Source organism: Sphaeramia orbicularis, chromosome 10, assembly GCF_902148855.1.
Source record: "Sphaeramia orbicularis chromosome 10, fSphaOr1.1, whole genome shotgun sequence".
Taxonomy (NCBI): Eukaryota; Metazoa; Chordata; class Actinopteri; order Kurtiformes; family Apogonidae; genus Sphaeramia; species Sphaeramia orbicularis.
The window spans coordinates 19,115,842-19,132,066 of NC_043966.1; the positions used below are offsets into that span (position 1 = coordinate 19,115,842).

Here is a 16,225-nt window from a genome sequence, read left to right on the forward strand (position 1 = left end):
CTTCACCTGTCTCCCAGTTAACCTACCTGCCTTCTGTTCTGGACCACGTCTATTCACCTGCTCCCCGGTGTACTCACTCTGCTTACCCTATCTCTGTGCTCTCTGTCTTCCTTAAAGACATTTCTAAATTGATACTGTTGCCTGGTGTGCTGCATTTGGGTCCTAACCAAACCTGTCACACATGCTGCTGACAATTCATAGATGTCTAAAATGTGATCTGAAAACACAAGATAAAGGTTGTTTTAACCCTTTCGTGCATAGTGGTCACTACAGTGGACAGCTGATCATAGGTGTTTTCTTGTATATTTATGGATTTGTTGTTTTGTGCATCATCCCATATGCTGCAATTCATACTATTACTGTAACTTTGCTGTTCTAGATAAACCTGATCTGCAGTAACATGTTTGAGTGTACAAAATTCCTAATTGTTACTAGCCTGTAATAAACAGCTTTTTTTTTTTAAACAAAAAGTTGTTTGTTTTTTAGCTTACCAGCTGACGGGCCGCAAGCTATTGTCGTCATGCGGCGTCCGTCGGCGTCGTCTGTCATCTGTTACAAAAATTCCAATCGTCTTCTTCTCCAAAACTACAATTCCGATTGACTTCAAACTTTGTATACAACTTTAAAATGATGTCAACAAAAGTTAGTGAAATTATTTAGATCTGGATTTGATTCTGGATTTGGTGCGACTTTGAATAATTTCCCCATTATAACAGATAGGAAGTGGATCGATGCAATAACTCAGTAAATATAAATAATATCAAGTGTAAATTTCTACAGTCCAGCCCTGATGGGGAGATGACCAAAACATAATGGCCATATGCTGATCAGGATCTTCTTATGGATCCGGGAACTTATGGAAAATTTAACATGGGCTCTTATGGGGAAAATATTTCAATCGTCTTTTTCTCCCAAACTACAGTTCTGATTGACTTCAAACTTGGTATACAGCTTCTTTATGATGATGTCAACACAAGGTATTGAAATTATTTTGATCCAAGTCTGATTCTGGATTTGGTGCGACTTTTAAAAATTTTCCCATTATAACAGATAGGAAGTGGATTGATAAAATAAATCAGTAAGTATCAATGATATCAAATTGGAATTTGAATTTTTTACAGATCTGATTGGAATATGACCAAAACATGGGCTATTTCTGTAATAGAATAAATACACAGAACTGGGTGATAATAAATGGCATCTGGATACATTTCCGAAAGCTTTTAATTTGGCCGGTAAGCTACAGGGCCATTGGTCCCATTTTTTGCATATTATCTCCATGCAGATATATTAAAATGTGAGAAAACATCAGATTAGCAGCATTAAAAATGTTTTTATTTCATTGTTTTCATGTAGTATATCAGTAAATACATGTTTCTTTGCCTCTAAAATTAACCGCATGGTGTCCAGCTGAGTAGACATTTTTGTAACTCCATGAAAAATAGGTTCATAAAAAATCCATCGCATTGTTTTTTTCATGCCTAAAGAGGAGTAAAAACACTCTGGGAAAAAAATCTTGATGAAGGTTTTCATAATTCATGCATGGAAGGGTTAATCTAACACAGTGTCGTATGTTAAGAGCTTAAGTATCCTCTGGGTAAAACCTTCATTTTAGTATTTGCCTCTGAAATGAAGTGACATGGAACAGGTGTCCCAAATCATGGGCCTAAGTCTAAGATTTGACATGGTTCAGCTGATCTAAAGTCTGACAGCATTCAAATCAACCAAGATTTATTGTCGACAAAAAATCTGAGAGCAATTCACAGTGCTACACCAGAACAACTTACACCAAGTCATGTTTTTTTTTCTTCTCCATAATGCTGTTGTCTGTGCCCATTCATTATTTTCATTGGATTTACAAATTGACACCATTATAACATTTTTAAAGCCTACTGGCTGTGTATCAGATCACACCATTTGCTCATATCAGTGCCAGGCAGTTTGACCTTTTCTGAATATGTTCCATGGTCATGCTGATCTAGTTTAACAGGGGTGTCAAACTCATTTTAGTTCAGGGGCCACATTCAGCCTAATATGATCTAAAGTGGGCCGGACCAGTAAAATAATATAAATAATAGGATAAGTACTCTGAGTGAAAAAAGTAAATTCCGTAATGAAAATGTTTAAATCTGCAAATTGTACTTGAACATAACATGAACAAATATGAACAACCTGAAAATTCTTTAGTAAGATAAGTGCAATGTCATCAATATTACGCCTTAGTTTATCATTTATACATGTGAATCACAACTTGGAGATCGCAGTGGATCTACAGATACACAAAACATTAAATAACAGGGAGACTATTAGTAAAACTCCACATACTTCTCTAAAGACATTTCAGATAGTCACTTTTTTTGTAAAAAGCTAGTCTTTAAATGTAAACATTTTTGTGTAATTTTACTTCTTTTTTTTTTTTTTTTTTTACACTAAAACAGACAAATTTACAGTTTTCATTATTTATAGGTTATTATGATAGTATTTTACTGGTCTGATCCACTTTAGATTGAAATGACCTAAAATGATTTTAACATCCTTGATTATTAATATCTTCAGTAATTTTTGCATTTCACAAATTCATCCCAGGGGCCGGATTGAACCTTTTGGTGGGCCAGATTTGGCCCCCGGGCCGCATGTTTGACATCTGTGTAGTTTAAGGCCTTGTCCTGGACAGGTCCAGGCATAACCCTTTATTCTTTTAATACAGTCTTACTGTGGGTGCCATGCAGTGGATAGCACTGTCACCTCACAGCAAGAAGGTCTTGGGTTCGATTCCAACACCAGGGGCCTTTTAGAGAGGAGTTTGCATGTTCTCCCCATGTTTGCATGGGTTCTGGGTATGAACATGAGAGTGATTGTTGTTTGTCTCTATATGTCAGCCCTGCGATGAACTGCCGACACATCCAGAGTGTACCCCACCTTCCCCCATAGGTAGCTGGGATGGGCTACAGTACCCCCCCACCACTATTATATCTTAACCATTCTTTTTACTTTATTTTAGGAAGTCAAATTATCCTAGGCTGACACCTTTTTCTTTCATTTTTACCTTTGTTTCTTTGTTTATTAACACTCTAGCAGCAAAACTATAGGTTGAATTCATACAAAACTGGGTTTATAGATTGCCAGTGACCCAGAATAGATGTAATTACATTTTGGTAAAAGTAGGTCAAAATTCAGATTTTTCAATGAATTTTTAAAATCTTTTTTTAATCTCTTAATCTTTAATCTTTTTTAATAGCTGAAATTTGTCAATGCTGTCTACATCGATGCTGACATCAGCACGCATAGACATGATGACATCAGCTGGATCGATGCCAAAATACGCTACAATATGTGCGAGGGGCGGGGTTTGTTGTGCCTGGCACCACTTGTTTTAATTACATTTGTTTTCCACACAGACATGGCTTCATAAATGATAAAGGCAGAGATCATTTTATATGGTGACCTTTAACACATTTTAAATCAACATCAGTCTTCTTCCAACTCTTCATTATTTAATTTCAAAAACATTCAGTGAGTGTTTTCTAACTTGTATGTATCAATACATTTTCATTACTAATCATTTGTTTGGCAATACTTTAGCATATTGCCCTCCTGAAAAAATTATACTACAGTGGTAGAGTAGATGTATAAATTAGCATAAAAAAAGAGATACTCGAGTAAATTACAAATACCTAAAATTGCCAGTAAATGTACGTAGTTACTTTCTCTGAAGTGGAATGTTTTTCTGTTTTTTTAGGACGGGGCCTTTCTGGTGCGAGACTGCTCCATCATCACCAACAGTGAACCTTTGGTATTGGCTGTATATCATGAGAAGAAGGTGTACAACGTGAAAATTCGCTTCATTGAGGGTACAAACAAGTATGCACTAGGAACAACGCAGCGATCAAACGACGTGAGTGGACAAACTCCTTTTTAACAAACACCTCATTGTACTTATTTCATTGCACCTACTTCACCCCGCATTGTTTTCCCCTTCAGATGTTCAACTCCGTGGCAGACATCATCAAGTTCCACTCCATATTTCCAATAGTTCTCATCAGTGGGAGAAGCACACCAGGAAGCAAATACCCAGAAAACTGTGTGCTGACTTGCCCAGTGACGAAAAGGGATGTTGACCAACTGCTGGAGTAACGAGTGCACTGTAGCAGCAAAGAAAATCTACTGAATCCCATCTGTTTTCAGCTTTTCCTTTATCATATTAAAAAAAACACCAAAAGCTGGCTATGAAACTTCAGACAACTGGCTTTTGTTAATAAAATACAGTTAATATTTTGGAAGTGCATTTCTGTATTATGACAGTATGAGATGAAAACAGGTTAGCGTAGTATTGTGTAGGTTTAGATTTGTTTGGCAGGCATCATTCCTATTATTATGAGTTTCCCATTAGAATTACCATGAGCTATATTACAGTGTATAATCATATAATCATATACACAGCTGCATTCTATTTATGTTTATTTATGTTGAAGTTTTTTGTTGTGATGTAGAGTCGGACCACTGCGTAAGGTGTTCAGCAAATTCCAGAGATTTTCATTGGGGTTCAGGTCTGGACTCTGGTGGTCATTTCATGGGTGAAAATGATGTGATCCTCCCTGAAACACTCTTTCACAATTTGAGTGTGACATTATCTTGGAATGTGCCTGTGTCATCAAAGAAGAAAAACATTGGCGGAAAAAACTGGACTTTCGTATGTTCAAGTTCAGCTGACATCATTTTATGGACACATAACGTTGCTGAACCTAGACCTGATCAACTGAATCACCCTCAGATCATGACACTGCCCCCACAGGCTTGTACTGCAGGCACTAGGCATTATGGGTAATCACTTCACCTTCCTCTCTTCTCAATTTTTGCATTGAAACACACTCCAATGTGTATGTTCTCATAAATTGAAGCCTTTTTTTCAATAAACCTCACTCACTGATAAGTGGTTTTCTTGAGGCTCCACAGCTGTTTAGTCCTAATCCCTTCTGTTTCCTTCACATTGTGCAAATGGAAGTGCTCTTACTTTCATTATTAAGCATAATCATGAGTTCTACCGCTGATTTTTTTTACTATATGACTTCAATGATCTTCAATTTTCAGCCACTTTTTTAGTACTTTCCTTATTGGTTTTATGTGTGTTTTATGTGTTGGAAAGTTTCTAACCTAATTTTAGTACAGGGTGTCCCATAAGTCTCCATACATAGGAAAAATAAACGTTTCTTGACATAAACCATTTTTATTTATATAATATGCTCTATATGACTGCCATTTTGTCGGGAACACATTTTAATGCGTGTCCTCCACTGCTGAAGAACTATAAAGAAGAAATATAAAGAAATACATGTTAGAACCATATGTATTATGTCTCCTATGTATGGAGACTTATGGGACACCCTGTACTTTCAGCATGTCCTTAGTTGTTTTCTTTGCTTAATTCTGAAAAAGAATCTAAGACGACATGTATTCTTCAACCACTGATGTGACTCACTGCATCAGTCGGGGTTAAATAACTAAGCTTTAACATTATTAATCACTGCAGTAATTACCCAATAGAAGGATCTCACCTATTTTCTTAGTTAAATCCAGGTGGGACTGTTTTGTTTGGCCAGGCTCTGTATTTCATAGTCTACTTCACCGTTAATAAAAGGGAGGGGTGTTTCACTTGTCCCAGTTTTATATTAAAGGGCATGAAGAGCATTGATGTGTGGAGGCCCTAAATTCCCAAGAAGGGACTTTTTTTTTATCTCGTGCAAACAAATTAGTCTTCCTCTCTTCATGGGAGAGTTGCCTTGTGCTAACAAGTTATTTCTAGTGGTTACTATCTGGGTGCTTCAATGAAACTGGGTACATTTTGGTACCTGGCACTTTGCCAGCTTTTTAGATCCAATAATAAAAGAGAAATTTCGACATATTTCCCCCCCAGGATGTACCTAATGGTGACCTCAAATAAATGCAAAAAAACTATATACTCTTGCTCTGAGCCATCCCAAAATTAAGGAATTTGTAATAAAATACTGGGGCCAAAAATAGGACCAAAATTGGAACATGAAAAACTGCGTAGGTGTCATTGTATTTTATTTTGAAAACATCACTTGAAATGTTCTCATATATCGCTATAAATAAAGACACTGTGTTAAATTTGATGATCCTAGTGGTTTTTCTAATCCAGACATGCAGGTTTTTCATGAATCAGCAGTCTCATTCCAGGTTTTGCGTGTAACCCATTGTGTCCACTCTTGTTACATTACATACAGAACCTGCCCATTTAAACACATACAAATGATTTTGCAACAGCGGTGATTTTTGTCAAACACTATCTGAAAAATAGTGTCTTATCACAGTGAATACTTATTTTTAAAATAGACCCACAGTGCTTCCAAACTTGCTTCATAACATTAGTCTACATCTGATTTGAATTTTTAGCCCCACGTCCTGTTTTTAGGGAACAGTTTCATAGAAGCACCCATCTCAGTTGATGACTTGTTCACACTGATTCAGTTCTTATCTGCCTCTGACATCTGACCTGTTAAAGTTCACTAAAGCCTGGACAAGGTCAGATTTGTCCCACTTATTTAAAAGTAACCACAATATTACTAATAGATTGATATTTCTATTAATATTAAATACTGAGTTTATTTTCCTACATGTGTTGAATTATTAGGCACCGTTGGGTACGTTGTAAATACTTCAACTGTTCCTATGAAATAAACCAACAAATAAATAAATGATGACAGGGTAATTAGACACTGTCTGATGCTTCTCCTATGAGTCCACCTAGTTTCAGCAAAAACAATCAACATCTGACAAGGAAGCGATGGGAATTCTGTTCATTGTATAAGAGACAGAAACATGTGTGGGATTGACCTTGCTGTCTGAAGAGGATTATACTGATAACAACCCCCTTATTTTCCTGTCATTTATGCAACAACCAGCAGTAACTGAGGTCTCATCTGTCAGAACTCCTGCCTTGAAATAAATGGATGTGACAGTGTTGAGGCTGATGATCTCTCTTGATGCTAGCTTGTACATGTCAGTTGACTACATTTAGAATATAGAATAGCTTGATAAGTTTGTTTTCGAGTTAAAACCTTTAATTTTACCTTTATATAACGCTTATTTCCTGTTAGATTTACTGACAATTACACTTCTGTTTACAGTTTTTTATTTCTTATTCTGCTGGTTTTTCCTTATGCGCACTCACATCCTTTTAAAACTGGCAATAATAGACTTTGTAAGGGTGAAAATGACTTTGGTCGTTCTGATTTCACTCTCCTCTGTTTTTTAATGGTCATATGTTTAGTATTTGGTAAAATGAAGAAAAAAAATAGTACATTGAGTTTAACTAATTTAAGCAAAAAACAAAAATGCTGTAACAAATGAGCACAAAATATCAACTAAAATGCATAAAAAAAACAGGCAAACAAGCTCAAAAATAAATACAAGACATGAAAATAACAATTAAAAAGACAGACAGGTTGCCCTAAAATTAAACACTTTTTTTCTCAACCTATTCCCAGAAATGAAACCTTTAGAAAGACAGTAAATTCCTCCCCTCCTCAGTGGTTTTTAAAGAGTTTTTAGTGCCCACTGAAGCTGCTGCTACTAGCCAACCATGAACTATCTTCGTATTTGTCAAATTTGATGCAAAAAATGCTAAAAGTTAAATGATAAGCTGTGGTCATTTCTTACATTTTTATCTTTGCTTGAGAATCAGGCTGCAATAGAGCTACTTTTGTTCCATTTTGGACAGAAAGTGTTTTTTCACACTAAAACAAAGAGAAAAATTTGGAGTTGTCATTATTTATGAGTTATTATAATAATATTTTACAGGTGTGACCCACTTCAGATCAAATTGGGCTGTATGTGACCCAAGAACTAAAATGATTTGGACATTCTGGATTGTTTATACATTCAGTGTACTTTCTGTTAGGCCTGTAACGGTACACATACCGAACCGAACTGTTTCGGTACACACCTGTTCGGTTCGGCACACAGCTGTACCGAAATGGCACAGTATGTTGAGAAAAAGAAAAAGGAACGAAAGACGTTGTTTGATGTGGAACTTTAAATTTGCGCAAGTTCCACACGGACATATTGAAGGATGCGCACATTGACCCAAGATACGAAAGAGCAGCTGTTATAAGGTAAAAAAAAAACAAAAACACAACAAATATGATGTGAACCTGGAAGGAAGAGACTGAAGACCCTCCACCATTATTACAGTCCCGTTTGGGATCAGTTCAGGTCCCGGTGAAAGACAACGAGGAAAGAGACGTTAATAAGACGGACGTTGTTTACCGCCTATGAACTACGGTAGTTCTAAAACACTTACACTAGCTCTCTGTCTGTCTGTCTGTCTGTCTGTCTCCCGTACGCTGTATAACAGAGGAATAGAACCCAGGAGTAGGACGTTGAATGTATATACAGTTTCACTTTCGTTTCACACCAGTGTTAGTTATGTTAGTTATGGACCCCCGACCAAAAAAAAAAAAAAAAAAAAAGACAAATCGCACTCTGCATGCGCACACGCACGTACACAAAGTGGCTTAAACAGTTTGTTCTCTGTCCTAAAATAAATAATTTGGTAAATTTTTTGTTGTCAGTGTTGCTCTTCAGTTTGTTTAAACAGAATACCAGTTTGTCCTCTTGTTAATGTTGCACTTCAAGTGGAATTTTTTTGGTATTTTTCTGCAGAATGTGAACTGACAGAACTGTGATTAGATTTTTGTTGTTTGTTCAAAACAATCTGTCAGAGAAAAGTGCAATACTAATGTTTAAAATACATTTAGTAATATTAATAATTTATTTTATTTTCTATTTGATTTATAGCAGCAGAATTATATTCCTGTTTTTCTATATTCTATTGTGTCAAAAAATTGGGGGAAAAATATTTTTAAAATTCATAAATGTATTAAAGACATTTTGAGGGGTTTTCTTTCTTCCGAACCGAAAAAAACTGAACCGTGGCTTTCAAAACCGAAAGCATACCGAACCGAAAATTTTTTGTACCGTTACAGGCCTACTTTCTGTATTTCACAAATTTGTCCCACGGGCCAGATCAGACACTTTGGCAGGCCAATTTTAGCCCATGGGTCGCATATTTGAGACACCTGGCTTACGCTGTCTTTCACAGTTGGAGGGGTGAGGATGGATATGAAGACCCTGGAGCACCAAACATGCACTAGACCCCCTGCAGTTTGCATACAAAGAACACAGTGAAGTGGATGACCTATACATGCTACACTGAACCAATCTGGATGATTCTGGTGGGGTTTATGTTTTTTGATTTTTCTAGTGCGTTCAACAGAATCCATCCCTCCATATTTAGAGACAAGTGCCATGGGATGAGTGTGGATCCTGCTTCCTGGATCATAGTATGCCTGACAGGAAGAACACAATTCATCAGAATGGGGAGCTGTGTCTCTGGGACAATGAAAAGCAGCACTGGGGCTCCACAGGGGACTGTCCTGGCTCCCTTCCTGTTCACTTTATACACAGTGTACATTAAGTGCAACTCTAAGTCCTGTCACATTCCAAAAACATTGTGATGACACAGCTGTTGGAAGGCAAGTACAGGACTCGACCAAAGCCTCAAAGCCCAAAAACCAAAAAACCAAAAACTCATCCAATACCAAAGAAATTGTGCTGGATTTCAGAACGTCTAAACCCCCTCTTCAGTCAGTCGGCATATGTGGGGTGGACACTGAAGAGGCAAATCTGATCCTCTGACGTCTGCCCGAAGGTGCTGTACATGTTTTACCAGTCACTTATAGCCAGCATATGCTTCTATGGAGCTGTCTGCTGGGGGTGTAGCATCAAACAAAGGTTTGCAAAACTGTCAGACAAAATGTTAAATTAAAAGCTGATTCTATTTTTAGAGAAGTTGGACACTGAAGACTGTGGTGGATGAGGGCATCTTAGAAAATCCAGATCATCCTCTTAATTTTATTGTGACAAACCAGAAGAGCAACTGACGTGGGTGACTAACCTCGTTAAGATACAGGACTGAGACGTATAGAAGATCCTTCATGTCTGATACACCTCAGTCTGGTGGTTCATGGACTAGTTATTGCTCATCTTTCTTTCTTTCTTTCTTTCTTTCTTTCTTTCTTTCTTTCTATTGAGTGATGAATAAAGTCAATTTCTCTTTGGGGATCAATAAAGTTCATCTGTATCTGTAAGTACAATGTAAAAATAATGCATTCAGAGAACCTAATGTAAACAAAACACAAAATTATCACAGAAATTAAACAAAGAAGTAGAAAGAGAACGACATGATGAGGAGCAAACATGATCACAGTGTTAAACCAAATACAAAGTAAATGAAAATCAAAGGTTAAAGTTTAAAACAAGACAATAAAATAAAGTTAATTAATCAACTAATAGGAAATATATATGCGTTCGATTGTGAAGACCCTGCCAGATTCTGACCTTTGGCATCCATTTCAGTTTTAGTTCTTTAACTGTGATATCATGGATCAACCACTGGGTTGTTAAAACCACTCCTGTCATTGTCACTCCAGTTCTGACTCACTGGGAGATTAAGAAAACACCTCAACACAGGACGCTGACTTTTCTTCTGTTAGCTTCATATGCTAATACACACCTAGACATGCCTTACACTACCGATCTACTGACTCCTTACTGACTTACAATAGTGAATTATTTTGTCTAGTAAATAAATAAGTTGTGTTGTCTCCCTGTTTTGTCCCAGGGTATAGAGACAACACAATATACAGTAGTAATGTAACATTTAGTCACACTTTCAATAGCATAAATAAGAAGAAGAAGAAGAAGAAGGTCAAACACTGTCCAATACAACACTCTCACGCTGGATGTGTTATTTACAGTACACATTGATGCTTTTGTTTAGATAGATAGATAGATAGATAGATAGATAGATAGATAGATAGATAGATAGATAGATAGATAGATAGATAGATAGATAGATAGATAGATAGATAGATAGATAGATAGATAGATAGATAGATAGATAGATAGATAGATAGATAGATAGCACAAACCTAAAAACAGCAATTCCACAACCATATACCTGCCAAAAAAACAGTAAAAACAGCCACCACACATATCAGTCTAACACATTACAGTCTGTTTAAGGATTTATTCAGGTGTGTTATTGCATTTGGAATGAAAGTTTTGCTGAATTTAACTTTTTTCCAGTTTATTGACCTGTAGCAGTGATCATAAGGAAGTAGGAAGTATGAAATATGGATAAAAGGGATGACTGAAGTCAAGTGCAGTGGTGCGTGCTCTGTGTGCAGTGGCTGTACTATTGAGGCATGTCAGGTTGGGGGTGGGGAGTCCAGTGATTTTATTAGCTTTATGTGTGATCTGGATGAGTCTGTTCTTGTTAGGGGCTGACAGCATGGGGAGGAAGCAGGGAGAGCAGTAAAGGAGGATGGGCTGGACAATGCTTTTATAGAGTAGTAGCAGAACGGGAGGCGGCAACTCAAAGTGCTCTGAGTCTACAGATGGTGGAAAGTCTTTGCTGGCAGTGTTTACAGATGTCAGTGGTGTGTTGTTCAAAGCTCAGTTTACTGCCCAGGGTGAGTCCTAGGTATCTGTGGCGCTCCAACATCTCAACTGCTTCACCAGCTATGTTGACAGGGTTATGGGTGGTGTTAGGGGCTGCTCTGTCAGAGGAGTTTAAAACCAGTTCCTTTGTTTTTGAGACATTTATCTGAAGGTGACTGTCCATGCACCACTGTGTGATGGGAGATGGAACTGTGATAATCCATTACAGAGGTGTTGTTGTTGTTGTTGTTGAGCAGTGCGACTACTGCAGCGTCATCTGAGTGTTCCAGGTAGGTGGTGATGGGTGAGGGGCTGATGCAGTCATAGGTGTAAAGATCTTATACAACTAGAAAAGCACTCGGAGAGCGCAGACCTCCGCCAAGGCAGATCAGTGCCCCCCCCCCCCCCCCCCCCCCCCCCAATCACCACCAAAATGTAATCATTTGTTCCTTATGCCAGTATCAACATTTCCTGAAATTTTCATCCAAATCCGTTCATAACTTTTTGAGTTACCTTGCACATGGACAGACAGACAGACAGACAGACAAACCAACGCCAGCAAAAACATAACCTCCTTGGCGGAGGTAATAAAGTATTTGGGTGTCTGTCTGATTAGGACAAGCCGTTCCAGGGGGATCAAAGAAATATGGCTATGTAATTTCATTAAAAACTAGAAAAGCACTCAGAGAGCACAGACCTCCACCAAGGCAGATCAGTGCCCCCCCCCCCCCAAATGTTTGTTTGTCTGTTTGTTTGTCTGTCTGTCTGTCTGTGTGCAAGATTACTCAAAAAGTTATGGACAGATTTGGATGAAAATTTCAGGAAATGTTGATTCTGGCACAAGGAACAAATGATTACATTTTGATGGTGATCGGGGGGTTACGGGGGCCCACTGAACTGCCTTTTTGGAGGTCTGCGCTCTCTTTTCTAGAAAAGGCAGTTCAGTGGGCCCCCATACCCCCCCCACCCCCACCCCCCCGATCACCACCAAAATGTAATCATTTGTTCCTTGTGCCAGTATCAACATTTCCTCAAATTTTCATCCAAATCCGTCCATAACTTTTTGAGTTATCTTGCACACAGACAGACAGACAGACAAACAGACAAACCAGCGCCAGCAAAAACATAACCTCCTTGGAGGTAACAAAAATTAAGTTATTTATGGCTCACTTTTCTTGTCCACTTGTTAAACTTTTTGAAACAGGCTGCACATATCATCAGTCCCCGGACTTTTACTTGTTTTGTCTGTCTTGTGTGTCATTTCCTGTTTTATTTTGTTAAGTTTCCCTCTTGTGTCATGTCTGGTGTCTTTACTTCCCTTCCCTGATTGTGTCCACCTGTGCTGATTACCTGACTCCTCCCTGATTGTCTCCACCTGTGTCCAATTGTCTTCCCGCCCTCTTGTGTATTTAAACCCTGTGTTTTCCCCTGTTCTGTGCCAGTTTCCAGTTTCCATTTTCCTCTGTTTCGGTGTGATTACTTACCAGTGTTTTGGATCCTGTCTACCTGTTGTGACCCGTTTTGCCCTTCGACCTCCAACTCTGCCTGTTCCTCGTCTGACTTCGACCTGGTTCATCCTCCACACCTGAGTTTTCGCCTGACCCCTGTCTGATCATCCGCCTCTGTGCCCAAGCCTGTTTTCGACCCCCTGCCTGGACTATCAGTACGTGAGCCTGCCTTATCCCCATGTACGTTTGCCTGTCTGATTGTCCTCCCGTGTATGACCTGGTCTGTCCCCTGACTCTCCTTTGCTTTCTCCTAGTCGGGTTCCCCTCGTGTGCTCCCGACCTGGGCTGTAAAGTGATTCACTTGGAATCGGAAGCCGTGACAATTCCCCAGCACAGTCCCGCTGAAGATTTATTCAGTACTTTCCTCTGTGAACTAATTATACTGACTGTATCTAATAAATTCCCTTTAACTGTATTCCTGTCTGAGGATCTTGCATCTGGGTTCAGTCCACGTACTACCAGCTCTAACAGCACATGCATGAAACCTGTAAAACATCTCACACCTCACACAGAGTGAGTCAAACCTTCCACATACTGTTATCAGAGATTGGTAGAACACACAACAAGAAGTGTTTCACTGAGGTTATTTCAGTCAAGGGCGTAACACTAGCTGATAAGGGGCAGGGAGTCCTTACTTTTTCCAAAGTTAGAATGTGCTTTTTTTGTTGTTGTTGATACACACTAAGACCCAGATGCAGACAGACACTAATGACCCAGATGGATGTTGCATGTCACCTTGGTGTCCATCACTCCACCATTCAAAATCTTGTGTACATGTTTCCCAGAATGTGTGCAATAAGAACAAGAAATACAATCTTTAAAGTTACTAAGTGTATTTTGTTAAATGGGTAAAACAAGGTTAACTTTGTTTACCTGCAATTGAATCACCTTCTCTTCCACAAATAAAAACAAGATTTGACATCAGTATGTGAACAGTTCTTAATAACAATATTTAACTGGGTGATTCCCCCCCCCACACACACACACGTTACTCTCCTTCCTCTTGGACAAGCCTATGAACACAGTAGTAAGTAGGAGGAAGGTAGATTTTAATCAACACAACAACACACGACATGTGGAGAGGCCTGAAGACCATCTCAGGACAGAGTGCAGCCAGAGTGACCACTGAGTGAGACAAACGCTGGTCAACAGATTTGATTCCAACCTTAACCCCTCAGCCACCCTATCTACCCCCTCTTCACAAATTAACAGCCCAGCACCAGCTACCACAATCCCCCACACCTCATTCTTCACACCTCTTATCTCCATCATCTGCTGAGATGGATGAACATCTGACTACATGGTCCATAGACTACCTGGCCAACAGAGGCTGTAGTCTGCAGCACGGGCCCCCCTCAGGGAACGGTGCTCTCTCCATTCCTTTTCACCCTGTACACCGGTCTTCCCACACAACACCAACAGCTGTCATCTCCAGAAGTTCTCAGATGACTCGACCATCATTGGCTGTGTCAGAGAGGGACACGCTTGAGTATAGGTCGGTCATCAGGGACTTTGTGGACTGGTGAGGGCACAACAACCTGTACTTAAAGACCACTACCCCCTGCTCTGGTGAATATCCAGGGTTTGCACACTGAGCTGGTGGACAGTTTTAGGTACCTGGGTGTTCACTTTAACAATAAACTGGACTAGTCACACAACAAAAAGGGCCAAAGTCATCTTCACCTTTTGAGGAGACTGAAGTCTGTTGGAGTACACAGGCTTCTGCTAAGGACTTTCTATAACTCTGTGGTCGCCTCTGCTATCCACTACGCTGTGGTCTACTGAGGAGCCAGCAGCACTGAATGGGTCAGGAAGAGATTGAAGAAGCTGGTCAGGAGGGCCAGCTCTGTCGTCTGTGGAGGCTCTGAACAGATCCTTCAGTGGCAGACTTCTACTGTATACCCGCTGTAGGAAACAGCACTATCGGAGGTTGTTCATCCACCGCTGTCAGACTGTGTGGTGTCCTGGAAATCAGTATTCTAATTAAAAGTGTTCAACCTGAATTCATCTGCATGCCAGAAGTTATTCTTAGTGTAATGTGAAGATTGTATCACAGTAACTGACTTTTTTCTTGGGAGAACCACTACAAAAAAGAACACGAGCCCATGGAAATTTCGATCATTCTTTGAAATAATTTACATATTCTAGAAAAAAGTGACATATTTATATACGATAAACTAATACTGGGAAATAGTTCCGTATTTTTATATACTGTCCAACCCAGATAGACACCAGTAAAAACTTACTCTATCAGGGATGAAGCCAAGAAGGGGGGGGGGGCTTCCAACATGACTAAAATAATGTTCAAAATATGATTTAAAAAAAAAAAAGGAAAAAGGGGTATGGTCTATAGCTAAAACTCAACCTACACTGTTATGGTATAAAAGTGGTCTCCCAGAGTGTTTCTGCAGATTTCAACTCCGTGTTGATTTTGTGTATGAAAAAACAATTTATGCAGCTTGAATTCTGCTCCATCTCTGACTTTGTCTTTGGCTCTGTGTGACCATTACTCAGCAAAGCTCCTCCACTTAGACGGGAGTACAGAGACAAAAATTCAACTTCCAGAGTACAGTGTGGAAGAATTTCAGAGACCAGAGATGTTTCCCACCTGTGGCCTTGAAACTTCCACAGTGTAACCCTGTTCCCTGGACGTCTCACATTTTGCAATCCCATTCATTCATTTTCTGAACCCACTTTATCCTCACTAGGGTCACGGGGGTCACTTGGAGCCTATCCCAGCTACTTCACCAGTTCATCGCCGAGACAAACAATCACGCTCACATTCACACCTATGGGCAATTTAGATTAACCAATTAACCTATCAGGGTGTGTGTTCGGATGGTGGGAGGAAGCCAGAGTACCCGGAGAGAACCCACGCAGACACGGGGAGAACATGCAAACTCCACACAGAAAGGCCCCACCCCTGTCGACTGGTGTTGGAATTGAACCCAGGACCTTCTTACTGTGAGGCATGAGTGCTATCCACTGCCATATGCAGTCCATACATTTCATATTACTAGTATTATTTTATAGTTTGTTTTTTTTGCACTAACTTTATGCATGCACACTTTTTCTTGCACTTTATTCTGTTACTGCCTTGTTGAATTTCCCCATTGTGGGATCAATAAAGTCTAATCTAATCATGAAACCTTCATTGAATGTATAACAAAGTGAAACCTCCAAGCAAATTGTAA

At 39.2% G+C, this 16,225-nt stretch overlaps 1 protein-coding gene across 2 annotated transcripts in view; it reads left to right on the top strand.

Moving 5' to 3' along the window:
- Window positions 1-5,248, top strand: part of clnk (cytokine dependent hematopoietic cell linker) — a 28,303-nt gene extending 23,055 nt beyond the window's left edge. Inside the window, exons 16-17 of one of the 2 annotated variants that reach the window (XM_030146177.1) lie at window positions 3,740-3,895; window positions 3,982-5,248. In XM_030146177.1, the coding sequence (XP_030002037.1) occupies window positions 3,740-3,895; window positions 3,982-4,134 (309 nt within the window). In that variant the 3' untranslated portion in view covers window positions 4,135-5,248. The remainder of the gene's footprint in view (window positions 1-3,739; window positions 3,896-3,981) is intronic. The other variant, XM_030146176.1, reaches the window with a different exon arrangement.
- The last annotated feature ends 10,977 nt before the right edge of the window (window positions 5,249-16,225 follow it).